General features: G+C 66.4%; 1 protein-coding gene across 1 annotated transcript in view; it reads right to left on the bottom strand.

The window, feature by feature from the left end:
- Positions 1 to 18,846, bottom strand: part of LOC140906204 (SCO-spondin) — a 122,405-nt gene that overhangs the window by 80,750 nt on the left and 22,809 nt on the right. Inside the window, 12 exon segments of the mRNA XM_078851346.1 lie at positions 1,378 to 1,615; positions 3,234 to 3,325; positions 4,950 to 5,072; positions 5,982 to 6,218; positions 7,061 to 7,249; positions 7,685 to 7,915; positions 8,432 to 8,832; positions 9,349 to 9,442; positions 10,762 to 10,911; positions 11,380 to 11,489; positions 12,842 to 12,969; positions 18,131 to 18,333. Of these exon segments, the coding sequence (XP_078707472.1) occupies positions 1,378 to 1,615; positions 3,234 to 3,325; positions 4,950 to 5,072; positions 5,982 to 6,218; positions 7,061 to 7,249; positions 7,685 to 7,915; positions 8,432 to 8,832; positions 9,349 to 9,442; positions 10,762 to 10,911; positions 11,380 to 11,489; positions 12,842 to 12,969; positions 18,131 to 18,333 (2,196 nt within the window).

Here is an 18,846-nt window from a genome sequence, read left to right as displayed (position 1 = left end):
CCGGCTGTACACACCCCTCTGTCTGCCCCGCGCCCGGCTGTACACACACCCCTCTGTCTGCCCCGCGCCCGGCTGTACACACACCCCTCTGTCTGCCCCACGCCCGGCTGTACACACCCCTCTGTCTGCCCCACGCCCGGCTGTACACACCCCTCTGTCTGCCCCGCACTGGGCTGTGCACACACCCCTCTGTCTGCCCCGCGCCCGGCTGTACGCACACCCCTCTGTCTGCCCAGCGCCCGGCTGTACACACCCCTCTGTCTGCCCAGCGCCCGGCTGTACACACCCCTCTGTCTGCCCGCACCCGGCTGTGCACACACCCCTCTGTCTGCCCCGCGCCCGGCTGTACACACACCCCTCTGTCTGCCCCGCGCCCGGCTGTACACACACCCCTCTGTCTGCCCCACGCCCGGCTGTGCAGACACCCCTCTGTCTGCCAGCACCCGGCTGTGCACAAACCCCTCTGTCTCCCCAGCGCCCAGCTGTGCACACACCCCTCTGTCTGCCCCGCGCCCGGCTGTGCATACACCCCTCTGTCTGCCCCGCGCCCGGCTGTACACACACCCCTCTGTCTGCCCCGCGCCCGGCTGTGCACACACCCCTCTGTCTGCCCCGTGCCTGGCTGTACACACACCCCTCTGTCTGCCCCGCTCCCGGCTGTACACACCCCTCTGTCTGCCCCACGCCCGGCTGTACGCACACCCCTCTGTCTGCCCCACGCCCGGCTGTGCACACACCCCTCTGTCTGCCCCGTGCCTGGCTGTACACACACCCCTCTGTCTGCCTGCGCCCGGCTGTACACAAACCCCTCTGTCTCCCCAGCGCCCGGCTGTGCAGACACCCCTCTGTCTGCCAGCACCCGGCTGTGCACAAACCCCTCTGTCTCCCCAGCGCCCAGCTGTGCACACACCCCTCTGTCTGCCCCGCGCCCGGCTGTGCATACACCCCTCTGTCTGCCCCGCGCCCGGCTGTACACACACCCCTCTGTCTGCCCCGCGCCCGGCTGTGCACACACCCCTCTGTCTGCCCCGTGCCTGGCTGTACACACACCCCTCTGTCTGCCCCGCTCCCGGCTGTACACACCCCTCTGTCTGCCCCACGCCCGGCTGTACGCACACCCCTCTGTCTGCCCCACGCCCGGCTGTGCACACACCCCTCTGTCTGCCCCGTGCCTGGCTGTACACACACCCCTCTGTCTGCCTGCGCCCGGCTGTACACAAACCCCTCTGTCTCCCCAGCGCCCGGCTGTGCACACACCCCTCTGTCTGCCCCGTGCCTGGCTGTACACACACCCCTCTGTCTGCCCCGCGCCCGGCTGTACACACACCCCTCTCTCTGCCCCGCGCCCGGCTGTACGCACCCCCCAGCCCGTCTCACCTGGGCAGGCCACGGCGAAGCACTGCTGGGCCTGCGTCTCCTCGCCATGGCATTGGCGTAGAACATCGTTGGCCCGCCTGGTGCAGACCCGCCTGCGGATCTGCAAGCCCGTCCCACAGGACCGGCTGCAGGTGCTCCACGGGGCCCAGGGGCTCCAGAGCCCGCAGTCCCGCTCGTCGGAGGGCAGCCAGCCCGAGGCCTCGCTGCCATCAGCGCAATCCGCCAGCCCGTTACACACCTGCAGGGAGACACACTGAGCCGCCCTGGGAGAGGCAGAGACGCACAGAGATGGGGGGCGACAGTGACGGGGCCAGGAAAGGCCGGGGGGAGGCAGAGACCAGCGAAGGGAGCAGGGGACAGGGAGAGAGCAGGGCAGGGCAGGGCAGGGGAAGGCAGGCAGTCTGGGTGGGTGAGGGAAGCAGAGATGAGCGAAGGGAGCAGGGGACAGGGAGAGGGCAGGGCAGGGGAAGGCAGGCAGTCTGGGTGGGTGAAGGAAGCAGAGAGCATTAAAGGGTGCGGTGCGAGGGAGCAGGGAGTATTAACCTGGGAATGTTGCATGGGAGTTTTACTAGTTTACTGTCTGCATTGATACTAGATAGTGCTGGGAAATAAGGGGGTGACTTGACTGAGGAACGATACCTGAGCCTGTAACCTGAGCCCAGGGGCCAGGTGACACCTTCTGCCCCAGACTAGACAAAGGCTAGAGGAGGAGCTGGGGGCTGTGGCTGGGGGAGACGGCTGGAGGGGGTTTTTATTTGGAGCTGGCTGGGGAAATGGAGGGAGGCCCAGAACCGAGGTCTGGGCTCCCCACCCCCCAAGATGGACCTGACTGAGGGGTTGTGTTCTCTGTACCTACAAGCTCTGGTTTGGATCGTGTTCCTGTCATCTAATAAACCTCTGTGTTACTGGCTGGCTGAGAGTCCTGGGGAATCGCAGGAAGTGGGGGGTGCAGGGCCCTGACTCCCCCACACTCTGTGACAGCAGGGGACAGGGCAGGGGAAGGAAGGGGACAGGGCAGGGCAGGGGAAGGCAGGGAAGGGCAAGTAGTATGGGCAGGTGAGGGAAGTAGAGACCAGGGAAGGGGACAGGGGACAGGGGGAGGGCAGGGCAGGCAGTATGGGCAGGTGAGGGAAGCAGAGACCAGCCGGTGTAAGAAGGACCCTATGAGCCGAGTGCAGACAGGACAGAGCAGCGGGCGCGAGGGGGCACTCTGGACTGGCATCAGGAGGCAAGGGCTGGGTGGCGCAGCTGTCCGATGCTGGTAGGATCCAGCCGGCTCTGCCCTGCCGGGGAGTGGCAGGCAGGGAAGGAAGAGCTGGGAAGGGAGATGAGGGCTAGGCATGCCTGGCAGGCTGGCGGGGGGCAGAGGAGGTTGGCGCAGCAGCCCCCAGGCTCTCTCAGTGGTTGAGGATGAGGCTGCCGGGTGCCAGGGGTGTGATGCATCGGCGAGGGGAGCATGGCGAGAGGGGGCAGAGAGACGACCCTTGGCCAGGGGAGGGCGGTGGAGACAGAGGCGGGGGGGAGCACTGAGGCAGGCATAGGGGACAGGAGGGGGCAGCCTGGGCAGTGCTTCCAGGGAGCTCGCATGTCTTGGGCTAGGGCACAGGGCTGAAGCGGGGAGTCTATGCACACTGGGCCCAGCTCACCCAGGGGCACTGCCCCTTCCTCCTCCCTGGACGCTAGCCAGAGGGGAGCTCTGCCATGCAGACCTGCCCAGACCCGATTGGCCAGCACCTCTCAGCCCCACAGGCAGGGGAGTGGAGCCGGGGCAGGGCTGGGCCAGCAGCCGCACACAACAACGTCTTGGAGCCCCCAACAGGGGCACTGCCCCCCTCGGCCCCCAGCCCCAGCCATACCTGCTTAAAGGGGATGCATTTGCCTTCAGCACACGAGTACTCGGTGCAGGGCCCCACCGTCTGGTTCCTCTCGCCGGGTGGGACGTGATGGTCTGCAGGGGGGCCGATGAGGGGCAGTGAGAGGCCCAGGGGATCTGCCCATCAAAGCCACGGCCCTCCACCCACTCCCCCCGTGCCCATCAAAGCCACGGCCCTCCGCCCGCTCCCCCCGTGCCCATCACGGCCTCGGCCCTCCACCCGCTCCCCCTGTGCCCATCACGGCCACAGACCCATGCCCGCTCCCCCCGTGCCCATGATGGCCACAGCCCTCCGCCCGCTCCCCCCGTGCCCATCACGGCCTCGGCCCTCCGCCCGCTCCCCCCGTGCCCATCACGGCCTCGGCCCTCCACCCGCTCCCCCTGTGCCCGTCACGGCCACAGACCCATGCCCGCTCCCCCCGTGCCCATCACGGCCTCGGCCCTCCACCCGCTCCCCCCGTGCCCATCACGGCCTCGGCCCTCCGCCCGCTCCCCCCGTGCCCATCACGGCCTCGGCCCTCCGCCCGCTCCCCCCGTGCCCATCACGGCCTCGGCCCTCCGCCCGCTCCCCCCGTGCCCATCACGGCCTCGGCCCTCCGCCCGCTCCCCCTGTGCCCGTCACGGCCACAGACCCATGCCCGCTCCCCCCGTGCCCATCACGGCCTTGGCCCTCCGCCCGCTCCCCCCGTGCCCATCACGGCCTCGGCCCTCCGCCCGCTCCCCCCGTCCCCGTCACGGCCTCAGCCCTCCGCCCGCTCCCCCCGTGCCCGTCACGGCCTCGGCCCTCCGCCCGCTCCCCCCGTGCCCATCACGGCCTCGGCCCTCCGCCCGCTCCCCCCGTGCCCATCACGGCCTCGGCCCTCCGCCCGCTCCCCCCGTCCCCGTCACGGCCTTGGCCCTCCGCCCGCTCCCCCCGTGCCCATCACGGCCTCGGCCCTCCGCCCGCTCCCCCCGTGCCCATCACGGCCTCGGCCCTCCGCCTGCTCCCCCCGTGCCCATCACGGCCTCGGCCCTCCGCCCGCTCCCCCCGTGCCCATCACGGCCTCGGCCCTCCGCCCGCTCCCCCCGTGCCCGTCACGGCCTCGGCCCTCCGCCCGCTCCCCCCGTGCCCATCACGGCCTCGGCCCTCCGCCCGCTCCCCCCGTGCCCATCACGGCCTCGGCCCTCCGCCCGCTCCCCCCGTCCCCGTCACGGCCTTGGCCCTCCGCCCGCTCCCCCCGTGCCCATCACGGCCTCGGCCCTCCGCCCGCTCCCCCTGTGCCCATCACGGCCTCGGCCCTCCGCCTGCTCCCCCCGTGCCCATCACGGCCTCGGCCCTCCGCCCGCTCCCCCTGTGCCCATCACGGCCTCGGCCCTCCGCCCGCTCCCCCCGTGCCCATCACGGCCTCGGCCCTCCGCCCGCTCCCCCTGTGCCCATCACGGCCTCGGCCCTCCGCCTGCTCCCCCCGTCCCCGTCACAACCACGGGCCCCTGTAGTTTGGCATCGTTGCCTCCCTGCAGTACAAGCTCTGATCAATGTGCCTATGTAGCCCCATGGCCCCCCTGTGCGGGCTCAGACCAATCGTCCGGTCACCCTGCCATTCACCCCCCCCCGTGTTCAGCCTGTGCAGGGCTTGGAGCAGCCCCCCATCCCAACAGATGTGCTGCTGGGAGCGCCCAGGCCTGTGCGATGCCCCCCGCCCCCCGCGGCCACCCTCACCGCAGGCCAGCTCGTCCTCGCTCTGGGGGCAGTCCTGCAAGCCGTCGCACACCCGGGAGACGTTCACGCACATGCGGTTGTTGCAGACGAAGAGCCCTGGGCAGGGTGGGATCTCGGTGGATCCTGCCAGGGAAGGAAGGGAGATCAGTGACCCTGCTCTGGGGCACGGGGGGGAAGGGGCAGGACCACCCCGGCCAGCACCAAGGGTGCAGGCGGGTGCAGTGTCTGCTGCTGCCTGGGGCTGGGGGGGGTTGCCTGCATGACCAGCCCCTGGCTGCGTCGTCAGTGGGAACCGAAGCCAGGGCCTGTCGATGTCACCGTGTGGGGCCCCGCGGCCAGAGTGGAAAGGCGAGTGGGCTGGGCAGGACCCAGGGCAGCGAACAGAGCCTTTTGCCCACTCAGCGGGCTTGGCTCTGTGCCCGAATCGGAGCCCGGCTCGGGGAGGGGGGCGGGAGGGGCCCAAAGCCGGCCGGTTCTGGAGGGTTACACCAGGGACCCCAAGGCATAGGTGTGGCTGGCCCGCACTGAGGACTCACCACGTGCCCTCGGCTCACTCTGCACGTTCGCCAGGCGCGGGGTCCGTGGTCAGCGGGGCTCTGGCAGAGGGGACCCCCCGCGGCCTCGTCTGCCCCGGAGAGCCCCACCGTCTCCGAGTGCAGCTCTGAGCAGCCGGCGTAGCCGGCACCGGGCTGGGCATGGGTCAGCAGCCAGCACAGAGCAGGGCACTTTGCGCCAGCTCCGTGGGGCCCTGTCACCCCTGACGGAGGGGCTCAGAGCAGAGGGACTGAAACGTCCTGCCCCACTGGCGCTGACTGGCCAGGGTGCGAAAGCCACAGCATGCTCCCGGCCACGCCCTGGCCACTCACCTGAGGGACCGAACGGGGGAGCTGGGGGCTGGACAGGGGGAGCAATCCTGCAGGGGGTCACAGGGGCCCCGGGGCGGGGAGGCCAGCAGGGACAAGGAGGAGAGGAGGAAAGGCCCCGGGAGGCGCGGGCTGGGCCGGGCCGGGCTGGAGCCGGCGCTGGGCTCACCGCAGTTGTCGGTGCTCTCGTCGGACCGGTCCCGGCACTGGGGGATGCCGTCGCACAGCTGCCCGTAGGGGATGCACTCGGCGCTGACGGCGCACGTGTGCTGGTCCAGGCCGCAGGTCCGGTTGCACAGCAGCTCGTCGCTGCCGTCCAGGCAGTCGGCCTCGTCGTCGCACACCCAGCCGCGCGGCGTGCACTCCCCGCTGCCGCAGCGGAACTCGTAGCGGCCACACGGGGGCGCTGTGAGGGGAGACCGAGGGAGCCCTCAGGGCTCGGTCCTGCGGGGGGGGGGGGGGGGGGGGCTTCCTACAGGGAGCCCCCGGGGAGAGGACCCAGCGGCAGCCTCATCCCCTGCTCGCTGCACACGACAGCTCCAACGCCTCGATCCCAGCAGGGGGCGCTGTGGGGAGGGGGCGGGGCGCCAGCTGTGGGGGGAGCTCCCAGCAGGGGGCGCTGGTTTGTGAGGGGCTCCCAGTTATTCCAGTCTTGGCCCCTCCCGGCAGGGGTCGCTGTGGGGAGCAGGGTGGGGCGTGGGCTATGGGGGGGGCTCCCGGCAGGGGGCGCTGTCGGGAGCAGGGTGGGGTGCGGGCTATGGGGGGGCTCCCGGCAGGGGGCACTGTGGGGAGCAGGGTGGGGTGCAGGCTATGGGGGGGCTCCCGGCAGGGGGCGCTGTGGGGCGGGGGTGGGGTGCCGGCTGTGGGGGGGGCTCCCAGCAGGGGGTGCTGTGGGGCGGGGGTGGGGTGCCGGCTGTGGGGGGGCTCCCGGCAGGGGTCGCTGTGGGGAGCAGGGTGGGGTGCCGGCTGTGGGGGGGGCTCCCGGCAGGGGGTGCTGTGGGGAGCAGGGTGGGGTGCCGGCTGTGGGGGGGCTCCCGGCAGGGGGTGCTGTGGGAAGCAGGGTGGGGTGCCGGCTGTGGGGGGAGCTCCCGGCAGGGGTCGCTGTGGGAAGCAGGGTGGGGTGCCGGCTGTGGGGGGAGCTCCCGGCAGGGGGCACAGTGGGGAGCGGGGAGGAGCTGTGCCCCACTGCTGCTGTCTGGCCAGAGTGCGGAAGCCGCAGCCCCCCCACAGCGGCCCCTGGCCACTCACCGGCGGTGCGGTTGGCCGGCGGCAGGCGAGTCGCGGGCAGCGCCGTGGGCAGGGTGACGGGCAGGGGGCACCGAGCTGGGCTCTCGTCAGAGCCGTCCCTGCAGTCCCAGGCTCCGTCGCACACCCGCATCCGGCTGACACAGGAACCGTCCGGGCACGGCAGCTGCCCCGGGGCACAGGTCACCCGGCCTGAAGGGGGAGAATTCAGAGATGGGCTGCCCGGCCACATGCTGCCACCCAGCCGAGGGCAGCTCCCCGCTCAGGCCCCAGGGCAGGGGGAGGCGCATTGGTGGGCAGGTTGGCAGCTCTCGCTGCTGCCCGCGCTCGGCTCCCCAGGGGCATCCAGGCTCCCGGGCCGTCAGCCTGGCCCCCTCAGGAGCACGGCATTCATTCCAGGGCCTGCCCGGCGGCATGGCGGGGCTCTGAGGGGAGGAGGCGGGTGGCCATCCCGGCTGTGGCGAAGGGGTGGCTGGCCGTGGAGGACGGTCCTGGCGGGGTGGCGGGGCGAGGCCAGGCCTGGCAAGGGGGTGGTTGCCCCTGGGTGGTGGGTGGCCCCAGCACAGCAGAGGGGGAAGCCAGCGGGGGGGGAGAGGAGCCACGTGGGGTGGTGGACCAGCAGCTCACCTGGGCAGAAGGCCTCATCGGTGCCAGCCGGGCAGTCCCTCTTCCCGTCGCACACCAGGGCCGGCGGGAGGCACAGCGCGTCCGGGCACTGGAAGTCGCCGGGGGGGCACACGCACTCCCGCTCGTCGCTGAAGTCCCCGCAGTCGTCGTGCCCGTCGCAGCGATGCAGATAGGGCAGGCACCGCCCTGCTGCACAGCTGAACTCCCCGGCCCCGCAGGAGGGGCCGCAGCCTGCCGGGGCCAGCCGGGGTCAGAATCTCCTCCCACCGGGCAGCCCCGGCAGCGTGGGCGAGGCATGGTCCACACCCCACCCCCCAGGCTCCTCGGGGAACGGCCCATGTCCAGCAACCTGGCACTCGGCTACCGGGAGAAGGGCCCAAGCTCCCCCGGGGGGTCTCCACAGGGAGCCGGTGGCACCGACAGGAGGGCGCAGGCCCCACGCTCTGCCGCGGGATCATCCCGTCACTCACCATGCAGGGCCTGCTCCGCCTTCCGCTCCGGGAGCCCCACAGCAAATCGCCCGCCCGGGCCCCGCACTCTGAGCCACGCGTGCATAGGGGGCAGGGCTGGGATCTCTGCCTGGGGATCTCCAGAGGGGCTCAGCCGGGGCGTCACCTCACCTCGTAGGCCCCAGTACACGGCCGGCGCCATCACACAGGCTCTAGGGCTGGCTCGGTAGCCCACTGGCCAGGTGGGTGGCCCTGCCCAGCCCCTCGCTAGCCCCGCCGCCCATGGCCCGTCACTCACCAGCCTCATCGGACTCGTCGGCGAAGCCACAGTCCAGCTCCCCATCGCAGACGTGCGCCCGGGGGATGCAGCGCCCATTGGCGCAGCGGAACTCCTGCTGGGCGCAGCCGGGCGCCGGGCAGTCGCGCTCGTCCGAGCGGTCCAGGCAGTCGTCGGTGCCGTCGCAGCGGTACCCCCAGGCCACGCACTGCCCGCTGGCGCACCGGAACTGGTGCGGGGCACAGCTGGGCGCGCAGAACTCGTCCGAGCCGTCCCCGCAGTCGTCCTCGTTGTCGCAGACCCAGGCGCTGGGCACGCAGCGCCCGCCCGTGCGGCAGGCGAACTGCGCCTCGGGGCAGCGGGCCGGGGCCACGCAGGGTTCTGCGGGGGCATCACACTGCCACAGCCCCGCCTCGCACGTGCTGCGGGCCACGGGAGAGCGGGCGTCAGGGCCTCGCTGGGCAGGGACGCCACGGAGCGGAAGCAAAGCAAAGCTCCTGAAAATGTCTGTCTGCCCGTCTGTCTGTTGGGGGAGCTGCCTCCCCGGGAGGGGGGATGCCGCGGGTTGGGGAAGGCAGCGCCCAGAGAGTCCACTCTAGCCCGGGGAGGGCTCTTTGGGATCTGCTGGGACCTGGCCATCCCCACGCCGCAGCTCCACCGACGGGGGCGACTCGACACAGAGCACAGCTCCCAGCTGGCAGGAGGGTATGGCCGCCCTTCACCTACCCCTGGGCAAGCTGCCCTTAGCCTCTCCTGGCTGTCACCTCAGGGCATGGGGCTGGCAGGGAGCCCCCTGGGCTGTGGGAAAGCCCCCCGGCTGGGCAGAGCACGCGCCTCGAGGGGAGCTCCGAGGGCGCTCGGCGGAGGCAGGGCCGGAAGATGGGTGGGAGGGAGCTAGCACAGGGGAGACAGCTCGCAGGGCACTAGCCTGAACTCACCAGTTCTTGCACTCCTGCTTCACCACAGCGCCCGCCGGGAACGAGATGCCCTCCCAGTAACAGGGGCACTCGGCGGGGTCGATGCAGCTGCCATCTGCCGGGGCAAGCGGGAGAGCGATGCTGTCCAGGCCCTGGAGATCCCCTACTTTACCCCAGGGCCTCGGGGACTCAGGGCCCCACACGCAGCCGGGAGGGCTGCAGGGGAGCACTGGGAGGGACAGCCTTCCCCCCACCCTGTTCCCGAGCAGCCAGTTCTGGCGGGTGAGAGCCTATCCCCAGCGCACTTCGAGCGAGCAGCGGTGTCTCCACGCTCTCACCCACAGCCTGCTTCTGAACCAGGGTGGAGTGAGGGGCATCCTGGCTCCAGGGCCGGCACAGTGTGGCACCGAGGGGCACTGGTGGTGAGAGGCCTTTCCTGTGGATGCCTCAGACAGCCTGGGGTCAGCGGGCGCCCGTCAGCCAGCAAACCACACAAGGACATGTGACCTAAGACTCCATCTTTTACCAGTAACTGTCCGTGCTCACGCGACCCTGGACTCCATCGCGGGCCAGTGACTTCCCCTGCATTGGGCTGTGACATCGCAGCTGGGCCCTTCCTGCTCTGGGCACTTGCAAAAGCCTGACAGGGAGCCAGGGGCTGGGACGCTGAAGGGGGACTGTGGTTTGGGCTGCTTGTGAACCAACGTGGTGACACAAGAGCGAGTTGCCTTTTGTTACTGGCCCGGTGACTCTAACCCCGGAATAAACCACCACTTTTGGGGGTTGTCTCCCCATTTCTGGCAGCCTGCCCTGAGTGGGGCATGCTCAGTGTGGCCCATCCAGGCCCCAAGTCACACCTGGGACAGGCTCCGTCTCCCCACACTCCAGCACGGGGCGCAGGGGCCGGAGACCTGCTGGAAACGGAGGCAGCCGTGGCACCCCCTTCCCGCCCCCAGCGCCCCCGTCCCGGCCCCAGCGTCTCGTCCCAGCCCCCAGCACCCCCGTCCTGCCCCCAGCGCCCCCGTCCCCGCCCTGCCCCCAGCGCCCCTGTCCTGCCCCCAGCGCCCCCGTCCCGGCCCCAGCGTCTCGTCCCAGCCCCCAGCACCCCCGTCCTGCCCCCAGCGCCCCCGTCCCTGCCCTGCCCCCAGTGCCCCTGTCCTGCCACCAGCGTCCAGTCCCTGCTCTGCCCCCAGCGCCCCCTGTCCCTGCCCCCAGCGCCCCGTCCCCGCCCCCAGTGCCCCCGTCCCGCCCGCAGCATTCCCGTCCCGCCCCCCAGCACCCAGTCCCCGCCCTGCCCCCAGCGCCCCCGTCCTGGCCCTAGCGCCCCCGTCCCGCCCCCCAGCGCCCCCTGTCCCTGCCCCCAGCGTCACCGCCCTGCCCCCAGCCTCCAGTCACCCCAGCGCCCCCGTCACCGCCCAGCCCCCAGCAGCTCACCATGCAGGACCCTGCCGTCGGGGCAGAAGCAGCCCTCCACGCAGGAGATGGCATCACAGTGCTCGGCGGGCTCCAGGCCGAAGTTCTTGCAGGTCTGGGGGCAGGCGGGGCCGCAGGCTTCGTACTCCAGCCCGTTATCGCACTGCATGGCTGGCAGGGAGGCAGGGGTCACTGCCACCGGCCAGGCGCTGGCTCTCCGGGGGCTGAGGAGGCCTGGGAGCCAGGTGTGGGGGCTACACGCTGCTAACGGCCCCAGCCCGGGGAAACAGAGCCCTCCCGCCTCCAGCCTGGCCTGGAAACCTGCAGCTGCCGCCGGCTGGGGCAGGGATGGGGGGGGAGAGGGCAAACCCACAGGGCCTGGGCTCTGTGTCCTGCCCCCCTCCAACTCCGTCCCGCCCCTCCAGCCCCGGACAGCTAGCCGGATTCCCGCGGCTGGTCACTCTCTGCGATGGACCCCGCAGCTGTGGCAGGGGAGCAAACAGCCCTAGGGGGAGCCCCCGGCCCAAGGAGGCCTCCTGGCCCACACAGGAGCTCTGCCCATGACTGCCAGCCCCAGCCCCTCTCCAGGCTCAGCCCAGGGCTGTTGCTGCGGGGCCCTGGGGGCGGGGGGGCACTTACGGCACAGCTCCTGGCTCCTCCAGCGGACGTACACCCCGCGCTTGTTACACTCCTCGGCGTAGGCGGCGATGGCCGTGCACAGACACTCGCAGTCCCCCCCGGCATCGCACCTGCCCACACACAGCGCCGCATCAGCCGCCGGCAGCCGGGGAGGGGCAGCCGACGGCCGGGCGCGCACCGCCCACAAGCCAGATGTGACCTGCAGTGGGGGATTCATCTCCCTGTCCAGCGTGCTTCCCTACTGACCGTGGGAGGGGAGGGGAACCCGGGCTCCATGCTCAGACCGGGGCTCCCCGAGGGCAGGGGGAAGCCAGCCTGGGCCCCTTCAGCCCCGAGCTCCCCCTGTGCACCGACCCCCCCGATGCACCGACCCCCCCAGGGACACACAAATTCAGCCTCCTGCCCCTTCTCTAGAGGCCAGGCTGGCGCCACTCGCCCTGGGGGGCTCTTGCTCCCTCCCTAGCATCCCTCACGCCAGCCCTGAGCCCCTCACGAAACACCCTCTCCCCAGCAAGGCGATCCCCGGGCTGTCGGGGCCAGCTGTAATGGTGAGCAGAGCCAGGGGAGGCCAGCACCCACTGCCCAGCTCTCACACCAAAGCCTGCACAGACCACTGGCTGCAGGGAACGGCATGGGGCAGCCTTGCAGCCCTGCCGCCTGTGACGGAGTGGGAATTGCTCAGAATGTATGAATAATGTGCGTGCCTCAGTTTCCCCTATGTGGTACTTGGGTAACTGGGTGGGGGAAAGGGTTGTTTACTCTTTGCAGAGCCCCAGAGGGCCAGGCTGCCTGGGGCCCACACCCCTGGACAGTCCCAGAAGACAATGACCATTGCAATTGCCCAGACATTTGGCACCTAGCAACAAATGACCATAGACAGAGGCCCTGTTTGTGTGTGTCCGTGTGTCCAGCTGGAGGACAAAGGGCTGGGGAGGAGCCAGGTGGGGCTATTAAGTGTGGGCTGCTGAGGCAGGGGAGAAGCTTCTGGACTGGGTCCAAAGAGGGGTCACAGCTCTGGGACCGACCCCGATGGACTATGCCGTAACTTTCTCTTCTCTATGGTAACCAAGGATTTTCTGTGCTGTGCTCAGACGTCCCTCCTGCAGTCACACGCTGGCCGAGAGTCACTGCGGAGTCAGGAAGTCGGGGTGCGTTGCTCCCTTTGGGGGTGCAAGTCTCCCTCCTGGGTCCAACCCAGTGGACTCGCTGAGGGGAGCGCCGGGCGTGAAGCAGGGGGGCTGACGGCTCTGAGGTTTGGTCCCGGGAGGTGGGGAAGCTGAGGGGCGGATCCCTGTGAGAGTGCGACCCTGAGGGGGCTGACACACAGAGGGGTCCTCCCAGGGACTGCTCCACACCGTGCAATAGTACCGGGCCTCTGGGTTCATGACACCACCCCTCACCAGCGCTCAGCGCCCAGGCCCCAGAGCCAGCCGCCCTGCCCAGCCCAGCCCCCGGCACCTACCCGCAGGCATCGAAGACACACCAGTCGTAGAACTGCTGGCAGGGCACCTCCTCGTGGCACGGGGCAAAGAGATGCTGCATCATGATACTGCAGCGCTTCCGGGCCCAGGTCCCACGGTGAGCATTCACCTGGGAACCAGAGACAGGAATGTGAGCACCCCGAATCCCCAGACACTGCAACACCTCTGCATCCCAGCACCCCGAATTCCCAGCCACTGCAAGACCCCTGCACCCCCGCTGCAGCAACATCCCAGCCTCCCGTCCACCCCCACCACACTCCAGCCATCAGCGCCTGTGACAAAGTGGGACTGTTCTTAATGTTTCCTCTAAATATTGTGGGGGTGCCTCAGTTTCCCCTATGCAGTTCTTAAGTATCTAGTTTCAGAGTAGCAGCCGTGTTAGTCTGTATTCGCAAAAAGAAAAGGAGGACTTGTGGCACCTTAGAGTCTAACCAATTTATTTGAGCATAAGGTTTCGTGAGCTACAGCTCACTTCATCGGATGCATCATGCTTATGCTCAAATAAATTGGTTAGTCTCTAAGGTGCCACAAGTCCCCCTTTTCTTTTTAAGTATCTAGGTGGTGGGGTAAGGGTGTATGATCATTGCAGAGCCCTAGAGGGCAGGTGTGTGCAGGGGTCTGGACACAGAGAATGGCCGACACCCTGTTTCCTGGCCACTGATGGCCTGGGCCCTTCCCCCCTGCAAGGTGAGAGCAAAAGGGTTGGAGAACAAAGGAATCCGGTGGCCTCCTGGCCCCGGAAAGGGGAAAGCCCAGAGGAGGAGAGGCTGGAGGGAGTTTTCAGTTTGGGGCTGGCTGGGACATGGAGTGAAGGGCAGACGTGGTTGTCTGGCTCACTGCCCCCCAAAATGGACCCAGCTGAGGGGTCCTGTTCTCTGCACCTACAAGCTCTGTGTTAGACCATGTTCCTGTCGTCTAATAAACCTCTGTTTTACTGGCTGGCTGAGAGTCACATCTGACTACGAAGTTGGGGGGCAGGACCCTCTGGCTTCCCCAGGACCCCGCCTGAGCAGACTCGCTGTGGGAAGCGCACGGAGGGGCAGAGGAGGCTGAATGCTCCGAGGTCAGACCCAGGAAGGTGGAAGCTGTGTGAGCTGTGTGTCCTGAACACAGTCTGCTCCCAGAGAGGAGACTTCTCCAGAGTCCTGACTGGCTTCATGGGGAGCAGTTCCAGAGCATCGCCCGGGGACCCCGTGACAACTGGTGGCAGCGGTGGGATGTACTGCACCCCGCGGATGGCGCTTCCTGCAGTAAGTGACTGGGGAGCAGTAAAACAAAGGGGGATTGACGGGGACCAGGCATGCTGAAGATTCAGAGAGAGACAGTTTCGGGGGGCGGTTAACCCCTGGGAGTGTGTGACCAGAGAGAAGGACTTTTGCAGTAACAGGGTCCCCCGGGGGATTGCAGCGAGCGGTCCCAGGGGCGGAGAAGTCTGCAGCTCGACCCTGGCAAAGAGGTGGTGACCTCGAGAAGGACTGGCACACTAGGGGTTCTCCCTGGAAACCATGGGGAGCTAAGAGCACACAGGCCTGTGAGTCCACAACAACTTGGGAAGAGCGAAGTGACGGCCTGTCACCGTCTCCTTAAGAAGGACATTGTAACCCTGTGCAGGAAGAGAGGGTTGAGCGTTGGAAAGTTCACCAAAGCAGAGTTAATCGTGCAGCTGGAGGAGGATGACCGCTCTAAGGAACAGCTTCCTGACCCCAAATGGGGCTATGGCAGGATCTGGGAGCAGCTGGAGTGGGAGCCAGGCATCCCCAAGACTCCTGTCCCCAACCAGACAGGGGTCTTCATGATCAGGTTCCCCATCGGGGGATCGGAGAAGGACGGGATTGGAGCTGAGTGCAAGAGAGCAAGAGGACTGTGAGAGACAGCGAGAGCCCGAGAGGCATGAACTGGCGGTGGGGGAGCGGAGAGGCCTAGGGGACCCCCCGGGGTGAGTGGGGATAGACCCCGGGGGGCCAGTTCCGCAGGGAACCTCGAGACTAAATTGCTGCCCCTGGTTAAGGGGGAGGGGGATGTGGATGCCACCTCACTGCCTTTGAGCAGGCTGGCGATTTGAACCAAGGGGACCCTGCGGAAAAGCTTCAGTGTCTAGGTCCCTTGCTGGGTCCCAAGGCCATAGACTCCATCAGCCAGATGGGTGGGGAGGTGGACAGGCTCCCACTCCTGGTCCCAGCCTATATGTCTGTGTGGAGTTTCCTGGGGCCAGGCCCCTCGGACCCCCAGTGGGAGCGGAAGGTGATGGTCAATGGGGAGACATTCCTGGGACAGAGAAAACTGGTGTCAGGCCCTGGGTGGTGCAGCCTCAGATGCTGAGGGGCTGTGTGAGCTGCGTGAGGGTCCCAAGGACGAAGCCCCTCGCCCTGCCTATGGCCCAGATCTCTGTGCAGACCCAGGAGGGGTGGGGCTGGCTGGTCTTGGGGTTCTCCAGGACATTGGCTGCGAGATCCTGTTGTGGGGTGACTGTGTCTGTTTGGGATAGAATCCAGGCCTTGCTCCTGTAAAGGCCAAGGGTTTGAATTTGAATCCAGGGAACCAATAAGTGGAGAGGGAAATGGTCAGTGAAAATGCAGATGACCTGGCTGGCAGGGGGGAGGAGCGGCTAGGCTCAGGCTACCTGCCTGCTTGTAACTAGACCCCTTGAGCTGGGTGGGACAGAGAGATGCTCCCCGCCCCCTTGCACACTGGAGAGGGGGCTCACGCTGGCTCTGATGCAGTGAGGAAAGCAGCGAGCTCGCTGCCTACCCCCACTGGAAAAAAGAAAAGGAGTACTTGTGGCACCTTAGAGACTAACCAATTTATTAGAGCATAAGCTGTAGCTCACGAAAGCTTATGCTCTAATAAATTGGTTAGTCTCTAAGGTGCCACAAGTACTCCTTTTCTTTTTGCGAATACAGACTAACACGGCTGTTACTCTGAAACCTACCCCCACTGGGACAGCAAGGGCAGGGCTGAGCACAGTGGGAGCTGAGACCCCAGCTAAGGGGGGGGGAGACACAGGCAGGGCAGGGGATCTGTGGGGAGTGGCAAGGTGCTTGGTAAGGAAAGACTGGATGAGCCTAGGCAGCCTTGTGAGCTGATGGCTTTGTCTAGTCAGCAGGGTGGGAAGGCGAGGAAAGTGGAAGATGAGTGGTCTGGACCTTACCTGTTACCTGGGTGGAGAATTGTGACAGGGAAGGAAACGTGCCTTTGTCTGTCAGGGGTATTGACTTGCCTATGGAGGGAGCTACCCTGATCTCCAACCAGCTGTCTGTGACCAGCCTTGTGTGCTGGGACCAGGGGAATGAGATCCCAAGCTGTGTGTCTGGGAAAGGAGAAAGTGTGTCCGGCTCTTCTTTGTCTGTGGAGCAGACAGAAGGGGCCTTTCAGCCTGTGATGGTTGAGGGTCGTGCAGTTGTCTCAGAGTTGGTTCTGGACTCAGCTAAAGCCCAGGAAGGGAAGGGTCCTAAGTTTGTGTCTGCTCGGGAGAATGGCCCGGTAACTAGATCGCACCCAGTTAGTGTCTATGTAAAATCCCAGAGCCCAGACAATTCTGGTGCTTGTATTTTGCCTGTTGCTAGTGTGTTGTTGGGAAAGGGTGTCGCAACTCGGTCTAATCAGGGTGAGATCCTAGCCAGGGCACAAGGAGAGCATGAAGGTGATGTGATTGTGTTACCTACTGAGGGTGTGGAAACCTGCAGCAAGAAGGAAAAGATTCCTGAACTTATGTGTGGCAAAGGGAAGGAGAATGCTTCTGACCTTTTATCTAGGAAGTCTGTAAGTTTGCCTGAAAGGGGATTGTGTAGGAATCCGCCGGATGGGCCAGAGGTGATTCTGGATGTAAGGGAGACCCAGAAGGAGTCTGTTGTTGCTCAGGAAAGTGTTCCTCTAGAGCAAGCCCTTGGTAAAGAGGGTAAGAGCAGAATTTCTGTGAGGGGTGAATTGTTGCATAGACAAGCCCTAGGGAAAGGAATCCTCATGGAGTCTTTGCAAGCAGTTTACTGCAACTGAAGGGTGTGAAAGTGATTTAATCAAGAAAGTTTCAGTTCCTAGCTGCCAGAAATGTTCTGTTGTGAATGGATCCACTGACTTTCCTGTTGAAAGATCCAGTGTGGAGAGCTTTTAGAAGATCTCAGATGGAGTGAAAGCTGTTAAGAAAGTTAAACAGTCCTATAACCAAGTGGCTGTGTTTGGCCAGCTTGTTGGGGAGAAGACCCAATCCCAGTTTGACCCCCTGGGGTTTTGGGGTGGCCAAAGGGCACAGGCCGCATAAACATTCCCATATGCGGCCTGCGATTGCTATCGACCACCCCCTACCTAAGGGAGGGCGTGAAACTGGAAGGGCCTGGTGTAACTCCTACCAAGGAATGGGAGAGATGCTGGGGCATCCATGGGAACGCTGGTGGCTTCGAACTTCCCCAGGTCACCGGCTAAAGTGACCCCGCTCAGTTCGATCTCGAAGGGGGGAGAGATGTGATGAAGTGGGACTGTTCTTAATGTTTCCTCTGAACATTGTGGGGGTGCCTCAGTTTCCCCTAGGCAGTTCTTAAGTATCTAGGGGGTGGGGTAAGGGTGTATGATCATTGCAGAGCCCTAGAGGGCAGGTGTGTGCAGGGGTCTGGAGACAGAGAATGGCCGACACCCTGTTTCCTGACAACTGATGGCCTGGGCCCTTCCCCCCAGCAAGGTGAGAGCTGAAGGGTTGGAGAACAAAGGGATCAGGTGACCTCCTGGCCCGGGAAAGGGACAAAGCCCAGAGGAGGATGAGGGGCGGGAGGGAGCTTCAGTTTGGGGCTGGCTGGGACATGGAATGAAGTACAGACGTGGTTGTCTGGCTCACGGCCCCCCAAAATGGACCCAGCTGAGGGGTCCCATTCTCTGCACCTACAAGCTCTGTGTTAGACCATGTTCCTGTCATCTAATAAACCTCTGTTTTACTGGCTGGCTGAGAGTCACGTCTGACTGCGGAGTTGAGGGGCAGGACCCTCTGGCTTTCCCAGGACCCCGCCTGGGCGGACTCGCTGTGGGAAGCGCACAGAGGGGCAGAGGAGGCTGAAAGCTCCGAGGTCAGACCCAGGAAGGTGGGAGCCGGGTGAGCTGTGTGTCCTGCAGACAGGCTGCTCACAGGAAGGAGACTTCCCCAGAGTCCTGCCTGGCTTCATGGGAAGCAGTTCCAGAGCATCGCCTAGGGACTCCGGGACAGCGCCCCAGCCTCCACCCGGCACAGCACCCGCCCCATTCCCCTCTCTTATGGGCACGGGTTTCCTCTCCCCTGCCTGGGGACGTACGGTGCAGGGGTGCTCAAAGTCTTCGTTGTTGACCTCGGGGCACAGGAGGCTGACGCGCCAGGAGTTGCCGAACAGGTCGGATGTGGGCTCCACGACACCCTGCCGGCTGGTGAAGTCATTCTCCGTGTCCCCGTCGAAATTCCCGCACAGCCCCGCCACGCGGCCCTGGTACCGGGGATCCAGTTTCACGTACACCCGGGTGCCTGTGGGGGCAGAGGGCAGTGGGCTCGGGGTTCTGCTGGGGGGAGGGATGGGAGCTCTCCATTCCCAGGAGCTCCATATGGGGGGAGCCCCACCCCCTCCAGGGCCCCCCCGCTCCCGCACCAGGCTCTGGGGGAAATTCAGCCTAACCGTAGTGTACCACCAGGATCTTACTGCAGCGGGGGAACGGCTGGGTGCCCCAGCCTGTACGGCAAGCATAAGGATCGACAGAGAGAAGCACTGGACACAACAGGGCAGGGGGCAGCCCCATGGCTAGGGAGGTTTCTGACTCAGCTGGGCAAAGCCCTGGAGCACAGACTATAGGGAGCGACCCTGCCCCGGGCCACAGGGCAGATCAGATGGAACAAGTTCGTCTTCTCACTGATTTCCAGGAGTCACAGAAGGGCAGCGGGGCCCAGGTGACAGCCCATGAGGCCATCAGGGAAACAAGCCATGTGCTTCCCATGTCCCACCTGGCAAGGCCCCGCCCCCTCGGCCAGACAGGGCCCCGCCCC

Source organism: Lepidochelys kempii, chromosome 2 (genome assembly GCF_965140285.1).
Source record: "Lepidochelys kempii isolate rLepKem1 chromosome 2, rLepKem1.hap1, whole genome shotgun sequence".
Taxonomy (NCBI): domain Eukaryota; kingdom Metazoa; phylum Chordata; order Testudines; family Cheloniidae; genus Lepidochelys; species Lepidochelys kempii.
The sequence above is the reverse complement of the archived record's forward strand: the minus strand, read 5'-3'. Positions and strand labels throughout refer to the sequence as shown.